Below are 13770 nucleotides of genomic sequence, written 5' to 3'. Positions count from 1 at the left end.
TCCTGTTTTCCTGTTAGCTGGTAGCTTCATCCTTAGCATCTTTTTCCCAATGTACTCATCCTCCCTCCTCAGCACATGTCCAAACCAACGTAATCTTGCCTCTCTGGCTTTGTCTCCAAGCCTTCCTACCTGGGCTGACCCTCTAATATACTTATTCCTAATCCTGTCCATCCTCGTCACACCCAGTGCAAATCTTAACATCTTCATCTCTGCCACGTCAAGCTCAGACTCCTGCTGTTTTGTCAATGCCACTGTCTCCAACCCATATAACATAGCTGGTCTCAGTAACCTCGGTAGACCTTCCCTTTCACTCTTACTGGTACTAGTTTGTCACAAATCATTCCTGACGCTCTTATCCACCCACTCCATCCTACCTGTACTCTCTTCACCTCTCTTCCACACTCACCATTACTCTGAACTGTTGATCCCAAGTACTTAAACTCATCCACCTTAACCACCTCTACTCCCTGCATCCTCACCATTCCTCTATCCTCCCTCTCATTCACACACATATATTCTGTCTTAGTCCTGCTGACCTTCATTCCTCTTCTATCTAGATCATATCTCCACCCCTCCAGGGTCACCTCCACCTGTTCCCTACTCTCACTACAGATCACAATGTCATCTGCAAACATCGTAGTCCACGGTTACTCCTGTCTGATCTCATCTGTCAACCTGTCCATCACCATTGCAAATAAGAAAGGACTCTGAGCTGATCCTTGATGTAATCCCACCTCCACCTTAAACGCATCCATCACTCCCACCCCAGACCTCACTGCTGTCACACTACCCTCGTACATATCCTGTACCACTCTTACATACTTCTCTGACACACCTGACTTCCTCATACAATACCACAACTCCTCTCTAGGCACCCTAAGGAGATAAGAATCGGAAATTGCTATCATCATCCAGTGGGGATTGTGCTTTTTTTGTGTATACTTAACCCCCCCTCACCCAAATTAAGGAGATTACATATAGTGTGAGAGCATTCCATTGTGGCATCTGCTCTGTACAGTCCATTGCTGCAAATGCTTAGGTCTTCTGCCATGTGCCACTCTGCTTTAGCATCTTCCACTTGGGATGGGTGAGTCGGTATCGACCACTGACGACTTAGCTTCTATAGTACCTGATCTGCAAATCAGTTCCAGGTTATTTGGGGTGTAGTTCAGGCCAAAACTTCGAAGTTATAGAGTTGAACTACACTGTTTCATTTCATGTTGGGAATCTTAATCTGCAGCTTTGACATTTTACGGTAGAGAGGGTGTGACACAGAAAAAGCAAGTAAAGATGTCAGTCTTTGGGGGGGGGGGCGTTCATGCTAAAGATATAAAAAAGGTACATATCAGAAACTAAATAAAACATGTTATACATAATAGTGAAAGTAGGAAATTTAGCTAATTTTTTTATTATTTTATTTATTTTACAATTGTTGACTGGGATAGTTTGACTGGATATTGTTCATTTTCAGCGGAGGCCCAGGGAGAAAAGCTCCAAGATATAACATACAGTAAAAATCACAAAATGATTACAAGTTACACACAGTTTACAGGCTCCAGTTGAGCAAGCAGGTAATATAATCTTACATTTTTAAAACAGTGTTGACAAATTAACTAGGCAATGTGGCATGGTTACAGACTTATAGAGGAGGATCTAGTCAGGTTTGGAAGAAGGACATAACCAGTGAGGTTTAAAGTATAGCTTGAGGCTTTTTTTTTGGACTGAGTAAGAGAGGGTTCAAGAGTAAGATCAGCAGGAAGAGAGTTCCAAGTTTTGCCAACAGACTTAGCAGAGTCCCCAGCAAAGTTGTTAATTTTGGATGTTTGAACCAGTAGTTTATTAGAAGAGCGAAGTGACCTTAGGTTTCTATAAGGGTTGATGATATTTTTAAGTGCAGGCTTATTATCAGGGTGGTTGAAAACTTTATGGGCAATTTATAAGCTGGTTGTACTGAAGTAGGCTATGCCATTCTAGCCACCCCAGAAGATTTAGAATGTGACCGTGGTGGGTCGTATAGGTCATGTCTGTTGCAAATCTAGCAATATGGTTATAACAGCTAGAGAGTTTGCTAAGAGTGGATTTGTTCAAATTAGTGAGTAGAGGGAATGCATATAAGAGTGGAGAGTAGATGGGAACGAGCAATAGCAGTCCTGGCAAATGGAGTAAAGAAAGGTTTGATCTTACAGAGGGAGCCAAGTTTTTTGTTAATGGTTTTGATTGACATGGATATAACATTTGAGGGTGCTGTCTATTTTGACTCCTAAGAGTTTGGTTTGTACATCTGGGGAAATAATGATACCATTAGATTTTATGGTAAAGAGTAGTAAGGAAGACTTACAAGTGGAGGAGAACAGAAGCAACTTTGTTTTGTTAGGGTTTAATATCAGCTCCCGGTTAGAGAGCTAGTTTTCAGCTATATTGAAAGTATTCTGGGTTAATGTCATTAGATCTGTCGGGGAGGTGGCCGAACAAATCAAGGTGGAATCATCCGCATATTGGATACAGGTAGCATTTGGGATGACAGTGGGAGGGTCACTGATAGAGAGAGAAAAGAAGGGGTCCTAATATGGAGCCTTGGGGGACACCTAGGGTGACTGTTAGACTAGTTGATAGTTTGTCCTGCCATAGGATGACTTGTTGTCTACCACACAGGTAAAATTGGAACCATTGAAGCGCACAGCCATTTAGTGAGGCTGCCTTAAGGGTGTGCACGAGTATTTGGTGGTTGACCATATCGAAGGCCTTGGAGAGATCTAAAAAGAGTGCTGAGGAAAGCTTGCTATTATTTTGGTTATGGTTTATGGTGTTGGAGAAGGATAGATGGGCTGAGGTGGTACTGTGGTGTGGCCTAAAACCATGGGTAAGATAATGCATATGTTGCTTATGGACACGCTTCTCCATAATTTTATCCAATGGTGAAAGAATAGCTATGGGTCTAAAGTTTGACAGTTCAAAGGAGTTGCCTCCTTTATGGAGTGGTATTACATGAGATATTTTCTAAATGGAGGGGATGGTGGCTTCAGATAAGGTTTTGTTGATTATGATAGTGAATGGGGGGTATGCATTGGCTATAGCATCTGCTGCTTTTTGCCTGATTGCAGCTAAAAGTAGCAATAGCAGCATTTATGCATTTAACCTCTGTCATAAACTGAGCAAGTATCTATTCAGTAAACTTATAGAAAGATAACCATTTGAAATGTCAGGACCCAGTAGAGTGAGCCCTGAAATGCAGAGAATGGCCAAAATAAAAAATTAAGTCTGAGATAGCATTTCTTGGAATATTCACTTTTCTCAGAGGTATGGCTGTCTCTGAGTTGGTATTTATAAGTTCGGGGTGTATGTGGGTGAGGTTTGTCCCTATGCAAAAAGAAATTTAAGAGAAGAGAGATTTTCAAGATAAGCTCTTCTCCTGTATTTTTAGTCTTTTTTTTTTTTTTTTAGCTATTGGCATTCGGCATTTTGGGTGCCAAAGTTTTAATAGGTGGCTTTATATTTGAAAATGTAGACATGTGAAGAAGGATCCTCCTCTTCTTATCTTTGTATATGTTGGACTTTGACATCACACTTGTCTTGGGATTCCCCTCCCCTTTTTTTTTTCAGGGATAGAGTGTACATTCCCAGGGTAGAGTAATCCAATTTGATCTGATGGACAAGTTAAACTCCTGGTAAGGAGGAAGCCAGCAGTGGAAGTCTCTCTCACTGAGACCATATGGCATGGACTGCTGTCAACCACTCGCCTTTCTTGACTGTCAGCACAGTGTACCTGTAGTATCAGGCCAGTAGACAAGGACAAGAGACACTACCCATCCTTTCTCCCGGATATCGTTACAGCATTTTTTGTACTTTGATCCAACTTTACCAGATGGGACACAGTCAAATCTTAATCCATCTGCTCCAAGATTTTTGCTTCAAATGTTTTGCTCACAGATTTTGTGATTGAGAGAATGCAGAGGAAATTATTGTACCTAAAAACAGCCAAAGTACTGCCACCACACTTTTAGGTCAGGATAGAAAGAGTAAATCGTTTAGTCTAAAAGCGGTCTGGAGTAGACTGAGATACACCAATGTAGTAAGCTGTGGTGTACAGGTTACTTTTGAGGGGTAGTGTTGATTTGTCTTCATACTTTGATTAGTGGTATGACAACTTTGTTTATAGGCTGGTCAGTTGTCTCCATATGATCTATATACCCTGAACTGTAGTTTTAGTAGGAACCAGTAGTTTAAAAAAAAAAAAAATGTATTTCTGTCAGTATCAGTTCCAAGAAGAAATTCTGTTGGTGAATAATTGTTTACATGGCTGGAAGCCAAATCACCTGTGGCGCCAAATCATTGGTAGTTCTTTAAATTATATTCCATTATTTTCTTTTCTTATTCCAAAACTACTTTTAATCCGGAAGCAAATTAGAGTATTGGAATCTTCTGGTATTTCTGAGATTCCACAGGAAAAAAATATCCTTTTTTTACTTTATTTGCGAATTCCTTTATTATATTGTTTTCAGTAATGTTCAGAGAGTTGTGCAAAAACAGTAAGTTATAACGTTAGGGTCATCTTCTCACCTACTTTGTTTCTGCTGGCATTCATTTGCAAAAGCTGTAGTCTCTTATTTTTCTCCTTCTGCTGGTGTGCACATGTGAGTGAAGTTTGTCCCCATTTCATTTTTTTCTCACCATTTTAGCAGTTATTTCTGCTTACCCAGTATTTTCTGTTTTACTGTGCAATAACTTCTTGCTGCATCAATTCATTTTTCATTCTTTGCCACCTCAAACTGTAGTTTTACTTACAAAGGAAGCACTGTGTCTCCACTCCACCCCCACCCCCCCACCTTCCACTGCTGACTTCAAACTTCCCTTGCCAGTGCCATATGAACCTGTTCTCCCAGTTCCTGGGCTGAGAGGGTCTGAACTTTTGGGAGACTACCTGCACATAGATTACACCTATGCCCAAGAAAAGATAGCACTTATAGGCCCAATTTAAACAGTTAAGGGTAAACAAATTTGTAAGAGTGACAATTCTCAAAATCATAACCTTGAAGCCCTACTACCTGCCCTTTTCCCTCAGGATTTATGGATGTTGCAGTCATTACACTTGGGTTATCCTGCTGGCAGGCTACCCGCAGTCGGCCTGAATTCCAAAGTCTAGGTCCGGCGTCGGTTGGTGTCACCTCTTCCCTTATGTCAGTGCGCCAGGGGTATAAAAGATGCAGCCGACGCCATTTTCTACAGTCTTTCTTGCCGCACGGTGCCTGAAGCAAAAGCAGTTTTTAAGTGCCAGTCGGCCGACTCCTGAGATTTTCAAAAATGAATTTCAGATCCGAAGTCTTCATTAAAGCGAAGTACCCCGTTGGGGAAACTTTTTTCTTGCTCCAGTCCGATGTCAGAAAAAGTTAACAATTGTATTTCTTGTGGGAGGCAAATACCTGATAAGGATTTTCATTCTTACTGTATTCCTTCCCTAGGCCCTGATCACAACTTTGCTAGCTGTCTGTTTTGTGCTATATTTAACCAATGCACTATTAAGCGTCTGTATGATTTTGCCTTTCATAACTTTGGCCGAAGATTCAATTATATAATGCCGTCGGAACAGCCGACGACCGGAGTTTATAAAAAGCGCAAGGAGAAAGAAAAGGACAGGCATCCGAGGTCCAAAACCGATGAGGCTTCCGCTAACCCAGTCGCCGGTTCGCCCCGGTTGTCAGTGAGGCACTTTCGCAGCCCCTGGCGCCCGCTACCTCAGAGCCACAGGCCGCTGGCGACTCCCACGTGGAGCCAGCTAGGCCTCTGGATACTCAAGGTATTGGACACTCGGAAACTATTCCCCTCAGATGGGTACGGAGCCGCTGAGCAGGCATCGGTTTCTGAGGGTGTTTTCAGACCTACACAGTTATATGTAAAGCCTACTTCAGCTTCCAAAGCAAAGACTAAAGCAGTTCTAAAGACAAATAAACAAGTACAGCATTCTCCTGGACAGACTACCATGCCTAAAAAACAGATACTCAAAATGGCCGAAGACCTAATTACCTTGATAAGGGGTTCCCATCCCCCTCCTGACAAGAGGGCTAGGCAAGAGACAGAATATGAATCTTCAGATCAGGTTTCCATTTCCTCTGACTCCTCTTCTGAACAGGAATGCTCTCTTCCTCCTTATGAGGATTCTGATGCTGAAGAATCTATCCCTTCAGCCTCAACGCTTGAGGATTATTCTTTTGGGGAAACCCTGCACACCATGAGGGAGCACTTCCCCTGGGAGAGCCAAGACTACTCAGAATCTAAGAAAAGGCTTAGAGATTTTCTTTTACTACCTCAGCACAAGCCTTTGGCTGTTCCTCCTGTGTTAGACATTGTAGATGTATTTTCAGAGTCCGGACTTTCTCCTGACTCTGTACCTCCTGCCTCTGTTAAACCAGACATACTACAGGGTTCCAGATTCACATAAATGTTTTTATAAAAACCCTGCTGCTGACCCAGAAACCATTTCTCAGGGTCCCAAAGGGGTCAAGGCTTCTACTGCAAAAAACCCTATCCCCTCTGATAGAGATTCAAGGGCTTTAGACAGATGGGGGAAAAAGATTTACACTTCTGCTACTTTGGCTATGAGGGCTTTAAATTGTCAATTTCATATGCTTAAATATCAGCAATACTTAATGTCCCTGCTAAAACATAAAATGTTGTCAATTTCTGATTGTACAGAAAATAAGGAAATGCAGGATTTATTGCATGCAACTGAACAAGTGGGAAACCATACATTGCAATGTGGTTTTGATTCTCTGGAGGCCTCTTGCAGGGCTGCAGTTACGGGTTCTGTCATTAGGAGGCATGCTTGGTTAAAGGAACAGAATCTGCCTGATCATGTTAAAGCAAAATTATTAGATGCTCCATTACAGCATGATACCTTATTTGGTGCTAAAGCAGAGGAGGTGTTGAAGAAAATGGAGGGCAAAGCGAAATCTATGCAAACAGTAAAGGATTTCTTACAGGTACAGCCACCCAGATTTAACTAGAACTGGCCTACTAAGAATTGGTCCTTTCCAGTGTCAGATGGGCCACAAAGAGGCAGATACAGACGCCCCAGAGGCAGATCCCAGCCCAAGGGCTCATACAGGCCTAAACAGTGGGGTGCTTCTACCTCCAAAAGTGGAGAAGACAAATCATAGCCATACAGGAAACAGTCACAATGACTTTCCTCTGCCAGCACCAAGCACTTATCTTTAGGCAGTCCCCTTAGGGGGAAAACTAGCACTTTTTTCTCAAAATTGGCACATGATCACTCAGGACAAATGGGTCTTGAAAGTAGTGCCCCAGAGCTACAGGTTCCACTTTCACACCCTGCCAAGGGCAAAAGGTATGCCAGACCTGCCACACAATCAATGGGCAGAAGCACAAAAACAAGTTTCATCCCTCGTGGACATGAGGGCCATTCAGCAAGTACCACAGCAAGAGCAGGGACAAGGATTTTACTCAAGACTTTTCTTGGTACCCAGAAAAGACAAAGCCTGGAGACCAATACTGGACCTGTCTATTCTAAATACATTTCTGGACATTCCAAAATTCAAAATGTTGACTCTGCAGCAGCTTCTGCCCATGTTGGGCAAGAAGGCTTGGCTTGTAACTTTGGACCTAAAAGAGGCATACCTGCATATTCCAATCAGACAACCTTGCAGAAGATACCTCAGATTCATAGCTGGCTCAATGCACTACCAATTCTCTGCACTGCCCTTTGGCTTATGTACTGTGCCCAGGGTCTTCACAAAACGCCTGGCACCAGTAATTGCATTTTGCAGACAAAAAGGAATTCAAATATATCCCTACTTGGACGATTGCCTTATTCAAGCAGAGAACAAAGACATTCTTCTAAAGCATTTGGCGTTTGTAAAAAGATTACTAATTTGCCTAGGGTACACAGTGAACGAAAAGAAATCAAAACTAGTGCCCTCTCAAGAGATAATATTCCTGGGTGCAAGCTTAAATACAGCTGCCCAGATGGCTTATCTCACGCCAGACAAAGGCAGCTGACTTCTTACTTCAAACTGTTGGCAACAAAGACCCAGTTATCTGCAAGAAAAATTCTGCAGGCTTTGGTCTTCATGGCATCTTGCATTCTGCCAATTCCATATGCCAGACTGCATATGAGGAAACTACAATGTTATCTAAAAAGTGTTTGGACTCAACATTGTCACAGCCTGGAAACATTAATTACCCTCATTCCTTGCCTGCAAGAGGAGTTTCAATGGTGGGCACAGGCCTGTCACCACAACAAGGGACAGCCATTCACCCTACCCACAGCCAGGCAGTCAGTAACAACAGATGCTTCAGATTATGCCTGGGGGCCCACATGGCAGGAAAATGTATTCAGGGCACATGGCCCACAAGCCAAAGGCATCTTCATATCAATCAAAAAGAGATGCTAGCTGTTCAGAATGCCCTGACAGCTTTCAAGGATCTACTCCATGCAGGACAACTACTGATAAGGATGGACAATACTACACTCATGTGGTAAATAAACAGGGAGGCACTCATTCCTACCCCCTCTGCAGACAAGCCATGACTTTGTGGGACACAGCATTGACTTATCAAGTACACCTGCAAGCACAATTCCTGCCAGGAAAGAAAAATACTCTGGCAGACGAACTAAACAGAAACCTCACGGATCCCCACGAGTAGAAACTGGATCCACAAGTCTTCAGCATGATAATAAAGAAATGGGGATGCCCAGACATCGATTTGCCTCCCCTCCCAACTGCCAACTACAGAGATTCTGCACAAGGACGTATCACAAGCAAGCATGGAAAGTGGATGCTCTATCATTCAGCTGGAAAACCCTTACAGTATATACTTTTCCTCCACTGCCTCTCCTCCCCAAGGTACTCCTAAAAGTCAGACAAGAGAAGCCAAAAATGATTCTGATTGCTCCAGACTGGCCTTGCCAGCACTGGTACCCAATCCTAAAAAGCTTGTCTCAAGGCCCAGCCTGGACATTGCCTCTAATTCCTCATTTACTGACCCAACGAAACAATCAGATCCTGCACAGCCAACTCAGAACCCTAAATCTGGCAGCATGGCGGATAATGTAGCCATTCAGAACACACCTCTCTCTAAAGCAGTGATGGATGTTATTTTGGAGGCCAGGAGGCCCAGTACTAGAACATCTTATGCAGAAAAATAGAAAAGATTCTGTGCTTGGAACCAGGCACAAGGAATTGACACGTTTGTACCAAATATACCTCAGATTTTACAATACCTAACTGAGATGCTGGACAAAGGCCTATCAGTTAAAATCCATGCCTTTGCCATTTCAGCTCATTACCATACGGAACCACCAATTTTTTCACATCCGTTGCTAAGACAGTACCTCATAGGGGCCAAAAACATAAGACCTCCAAGGAGAGCACCAATACCTGCATGGGACCTCAATTATGTCTTGGAAAAACTCACACTGCCGCCTTTTGAGACGGCCAATACAGCTGAAATAAAGTTCTTATCCTGGAAAACAGCTCTGCTCCTAGCAGTAACCTCTGCAAGACGAGTCTCAGAGTTACAGGCACTCATGGCTGTGGAACCTTTTATAATATTCCATCCAGACAGGGTTTCTCTGAGGACAAACTCAACATTTATGCCTAAGGTAATGTCCAGTGTGGCCCTTAACCAAACCATTCATTTGCCTACCTTCTATCCAAACCCACAGAATAAGGGTGAGAGACTCCTGCATTCTTTGGACATACACAGACAGCTATGCTTCTACTTGGACAGAACTAAAGCTTTCAGAAAGACTGAGCAACTCGTAGTAGCATATGCTGCAGGATCACAAGGAAAGGCTATCTCAAAGCAGACTGTTTCAAAATGGATAGGCCACTGCATTAGTTTCTGCTATTCACAACATGGCAAATCATTGCCTAAGGGCATTAGGCCTCACTCAACCAGAGCAGCAGCCACTTCAGCAGCCTTCCTTAGAGGAGTACCAACCAAAGACATTTTAGAGGCTGCAACTTGGAGTTCAGTGCACACTTTTACCAAGCACTACCACTTACCTCTCTACTCTAAATCCAGAGCAGGCTCTGCCACTGCAGTTCTGCAGGGCCTTATAGCCTCTCCTAAACCTATTTAGACTCAACCTCAGATTTGGGATTCAACCCAAGTGTAATGACTGCAACAGTGAAACGCGAACATTGTACAGTTGTGTACCTACCATAAATGTAGATGTTCAAGTGTATTCACTGTTGCAGTCCAGGTTACCCACCTACCATCCCCCTTTTCTTTGCTGGGACTTATCTGTAATTCTCTATCCTATACAACCTATGTGGTATATTTGCTTGTAGATGAAGGAAATGTTTATTTTTGTGCATGCATACTTATTAGCATAATTTTCAGCCTACCAGTTTAGGGGCACCTGACATCTGGGGCAAGAAAAACTGAAAAAAATGGTGTCTGCTGCATCTTTTATACCCCTGGCGCACTGACGTCAGGGAAGAGGCGACAGCAACCGACGCCGGACCTAGACTTTGGAATTCAGTCCGACTGCGGGTAGCCTCCCAGCAGGATAACCCAAGTGTAATGACTGCAACAGTGAATGCACTCGAACATCTACATTTATGGTAGGTACACAGCTGTACTTTACCCAGGATTTCACGCTTACCTCCACATACCCATAGCGCGGACATGCAGGCAGTATCTAAGATTAAAAAAATGGGGTGCCCATTACCAGTGTAACCTCATTGACATTTATCTAGTGCACCCACGGTGTTTACAAAGTACCTTGTTCCTGTAATTCCAACAGCCACAAAAAGAACACAGGAGCTTGCCTTTTAAAGGCTGTGCTGAACATTGATGTCCCCTTTAAGTATTTGTAATTCAACATAGCATATAAACAGTATTTTGTGTTTTTATAATTGTTTTGTACATAACCTGGCATTAGCAAAACAGAAAGTGAAAGCCAAAAACGTATTAACTCTACGTACAGTGACTTTACATGTTTGTTTTTGCATCAGATTTTTTTTTTTGTAACTGTCATGCAGTTTTAAAAGAAAGACTGACAGGCTGCAGAGTGTAGCTATGAAAGCTAGCCAAATTAATTGATGTTGAGCAGCATGTGAAGTAGAGTTGGGTGAAAGCCATACTCTCTCCATGTTTTACAGTAAGCCACTGTCTGCTGGGTCTTCCAGAAATGTTTGTATTTCAGGTGGACAAGATGTGAACTGAGTGGCAGGTGTTTTCTGTGTGTCACTCAGACTGAGTGAAGTATTGAGTAGCATAGTATACTAATTTGGACAGTAATTTTGTATTTATTTTGAATGCTTTTATTTTCGTGAGTGTAACACTGTCCAATTACTATTAAATACGTTTATTTTGAATTTGTAACACCACAATGGTCTATAATCTGCAAATGTTAAAACTTGACTGCACGATATCGGATTGTTTTGTCCTTAGCCCACAACCAATAGGCCAAGACAGCCCAAGTCCTTTAAAGGCCTCTGTTGCATTAGTGTGCTTGGCTTTGAGCATAATTGATACATTCTCACTTATTCATTTGCTCAGCATAACATCGGCATGTGCATATGCTACTCTCTAATTCAGTAGTTAGTGATATTTGTCAGTATGTGTTGCAAACAAGAGACTTGTAGAGCATATACTGAGGAGTGTTCATTCTGTGACTGTAAACTGGAAATTGCAAGTGTACAAGTGAGAGAGAGACATGAGACAAGAGGATTGTGGAATATGAGAAGAAGAAAAACAATAACTTGCTTGCACTTTGCAATATGCTGTTCATAGCTGCATCTGAGGTGCCCATTTGAGGTTAAGTGAAGAACTATATAGTATAACCCACGACAGTGAATCACCTAGAACAGTAGAACATAGATTGACTGAAGGTAAAAAAAAATTGCTGTCATGAACGGGACCAGTTATGAGAGCTTAGTGTTTTTCTCACCATTCTGTCCCCCATATGTTTGGTACTGGATTATTTTCTGAATGTTGACTGCTGCTCTGAGTACTAGGTTGTAGAAAATTTCCTTGCCTGATAGTACTGTGAACTTCATATCACCAGATCTGCTGTTGCATGGGGTAGTCCGCAGTGCATACCTGACCTTGTCCCTCGCATTCACTTGTTTGCAGTACTCCATGGTAGACGCAGGCCAAATTCCCTTATTTGTCTTTAAGCATAGCTCTACTTTCTGTGGAGCACTTAAAAGCAGCAATAGGAAGGAGAGGTAAATCAGATGAGTTACATATTCTGCTGCCTTTAAAAGCAATGAAAGCAGTGTTATGGATTGGATGACTACTATTCCAGCCAAGATAGGGGGTATTGTTGCAGTTGCTTAATCATGGAGAACATAAACTTTGTCCGTCCGACATGAGGTCACCTTTAGAAGTGACAAGTGGCATGTAGTGTATGATAGTATGGATACATGAGTACTGAGAGTAATTTGTTTCCTGCTTTCTTTTTTTTTTTTTTTTTTTGGGAGTGGGTAGGCGTTAGTCCTAACCTGTGACATCTGGGAATGGATGCACGTAGGTAATATTACAGTTCCAGTTTGCATTCTTTTCTCTGATCATACATATGACTTGTAGGCGTAAGTCTTAATGATAAACATATATCGGAAGCAGGATGCCCTTTTTTTTTACGTTTTGAATTGTGTAGGAGTTCCCTTTGAATATGATATTAACATCGTTTCAGTCTTCCTGATTAGCTTCTGCACTAAAAATTCTAATAACTGAATAAACTTGTATTTAAAATTTCTGTTTCATAGTCTTAGATTTCTTTTTAAAATGGTAGTAGAATGGTGTAGTCTATCCTCATAATTTACATTTTAATGACTTTTTTTTTTTTTTTTTTAAACTAGGTTTTATACCATCCATGCATAGAAATCCTCCAGTGTCTCAGTATACACCACAACAGATTGGACCTTCCATGTCACCTCATCCACATCCGTCACCTGGAGGGCAAGCACATACGGGTATGAGTAGTTTTCAACAAAACGGCTCCAGTAGCAGCTATGGGCATCAAATTGGCCAGTATGGACCACAAGGTAAAAAAAAAGTACTAATAATTATAAGGCAGTACTCTTGTCCTAGGTGGATGAAAATTTGTGTGGTTTGATGTTTTATAGAAGTCATTACTGAGTTTATTTTGAAATGTTAAGAAACTAAATGGTATAACCCATATGAAACATGACTTTGCTTTCCAAACATGCTAGACAAGCTTTATTGAAGACTAGTTTTTGTTAATTGTGTAGAAGACTATATGTTAAAAATTTGTTTTGGAGAATCCAGTAAACGTAGTATGATTCCTTAGGGCCTGTTGTGAAGATGCTGTATATTTGTGTACAACACTTAATGACTTCCAGGATGGCTGCGCACTGATCACCAGGTTGATTTGACCTCTCCCAGTGTGAAAACAGAAGCTATGAATTTGGTCAGTATCTAGTAATCACACTACCTGTATACCAGTAAAGAAAAAAATGGAGAACCTAAGAGAAAATCAACCAGAAAAGTAGAAGATAAAACTCTGGTTGGGAATAATCCAGTCTCTGTTCATAAAAAAAAAAGCAGTTAGTTTCAGGTTTGATGCAAGAGACAACTACAAGTAGTTTAGAAAACAGATAAAATACTCTTAGAAGTGTTTAAAAACAAATGAAAGTCTGAAGGACTATATCAACTCAAATAAGAAAGGGCCAGAAAAGTAGAAGCTTTATCTAGCTTTTCATTTGAACTAATAAAACTGTAAAAATCAGAAGCTGTAATGAGAAGGATGGCTGAGGATGAGGCTTCTTAAAAAGAGCC

General features: G+C 41.7%; 1 protein-coding gene across 7 annotated transcripts in view; it reads left to right on the top strand.

Moving 5' to 3' along the window:
• Positions 1-13770, top strand: part of ARID1B (AT-rich interaction domain 1B) — a 1953609-nt gene that overhangs the window by 1531110 nt on the left and 408729 nt on the right. For all 7 annotated transcript variants that reach the window (XM_044063533.1, XM_044063501.1, XM_044063506.1 and 4 more), the window contains one exon: positions 12831-13016. In XM_044063533.1, coding sequence (XP_043919468.1) covers positions 12831-13016 — 186 coding nt within the window. The remainder of the gene's footprint in view (positions 1-12830; positions 13017-13770) is intronic.

The sequence above is a fragment of the Protopterus annectens genome, chromosome 1.part0 (genome assembly GCF_019279795.1).
Source record: "Protopterus annectens isolate FY-2018-M chromosome 1.part0, PAN1.0, whole genome shotgun sequence".
NCBI lineage: Eukaryota > Metazoa > Chordata > Ceratodontiformes > Protopteridae > Protopterus > Protopterus annectens.
Note: the sequence above shows the minus strand (reverse complement) of the source record. Positions and strands in the feature narration are given on the sequence as shown.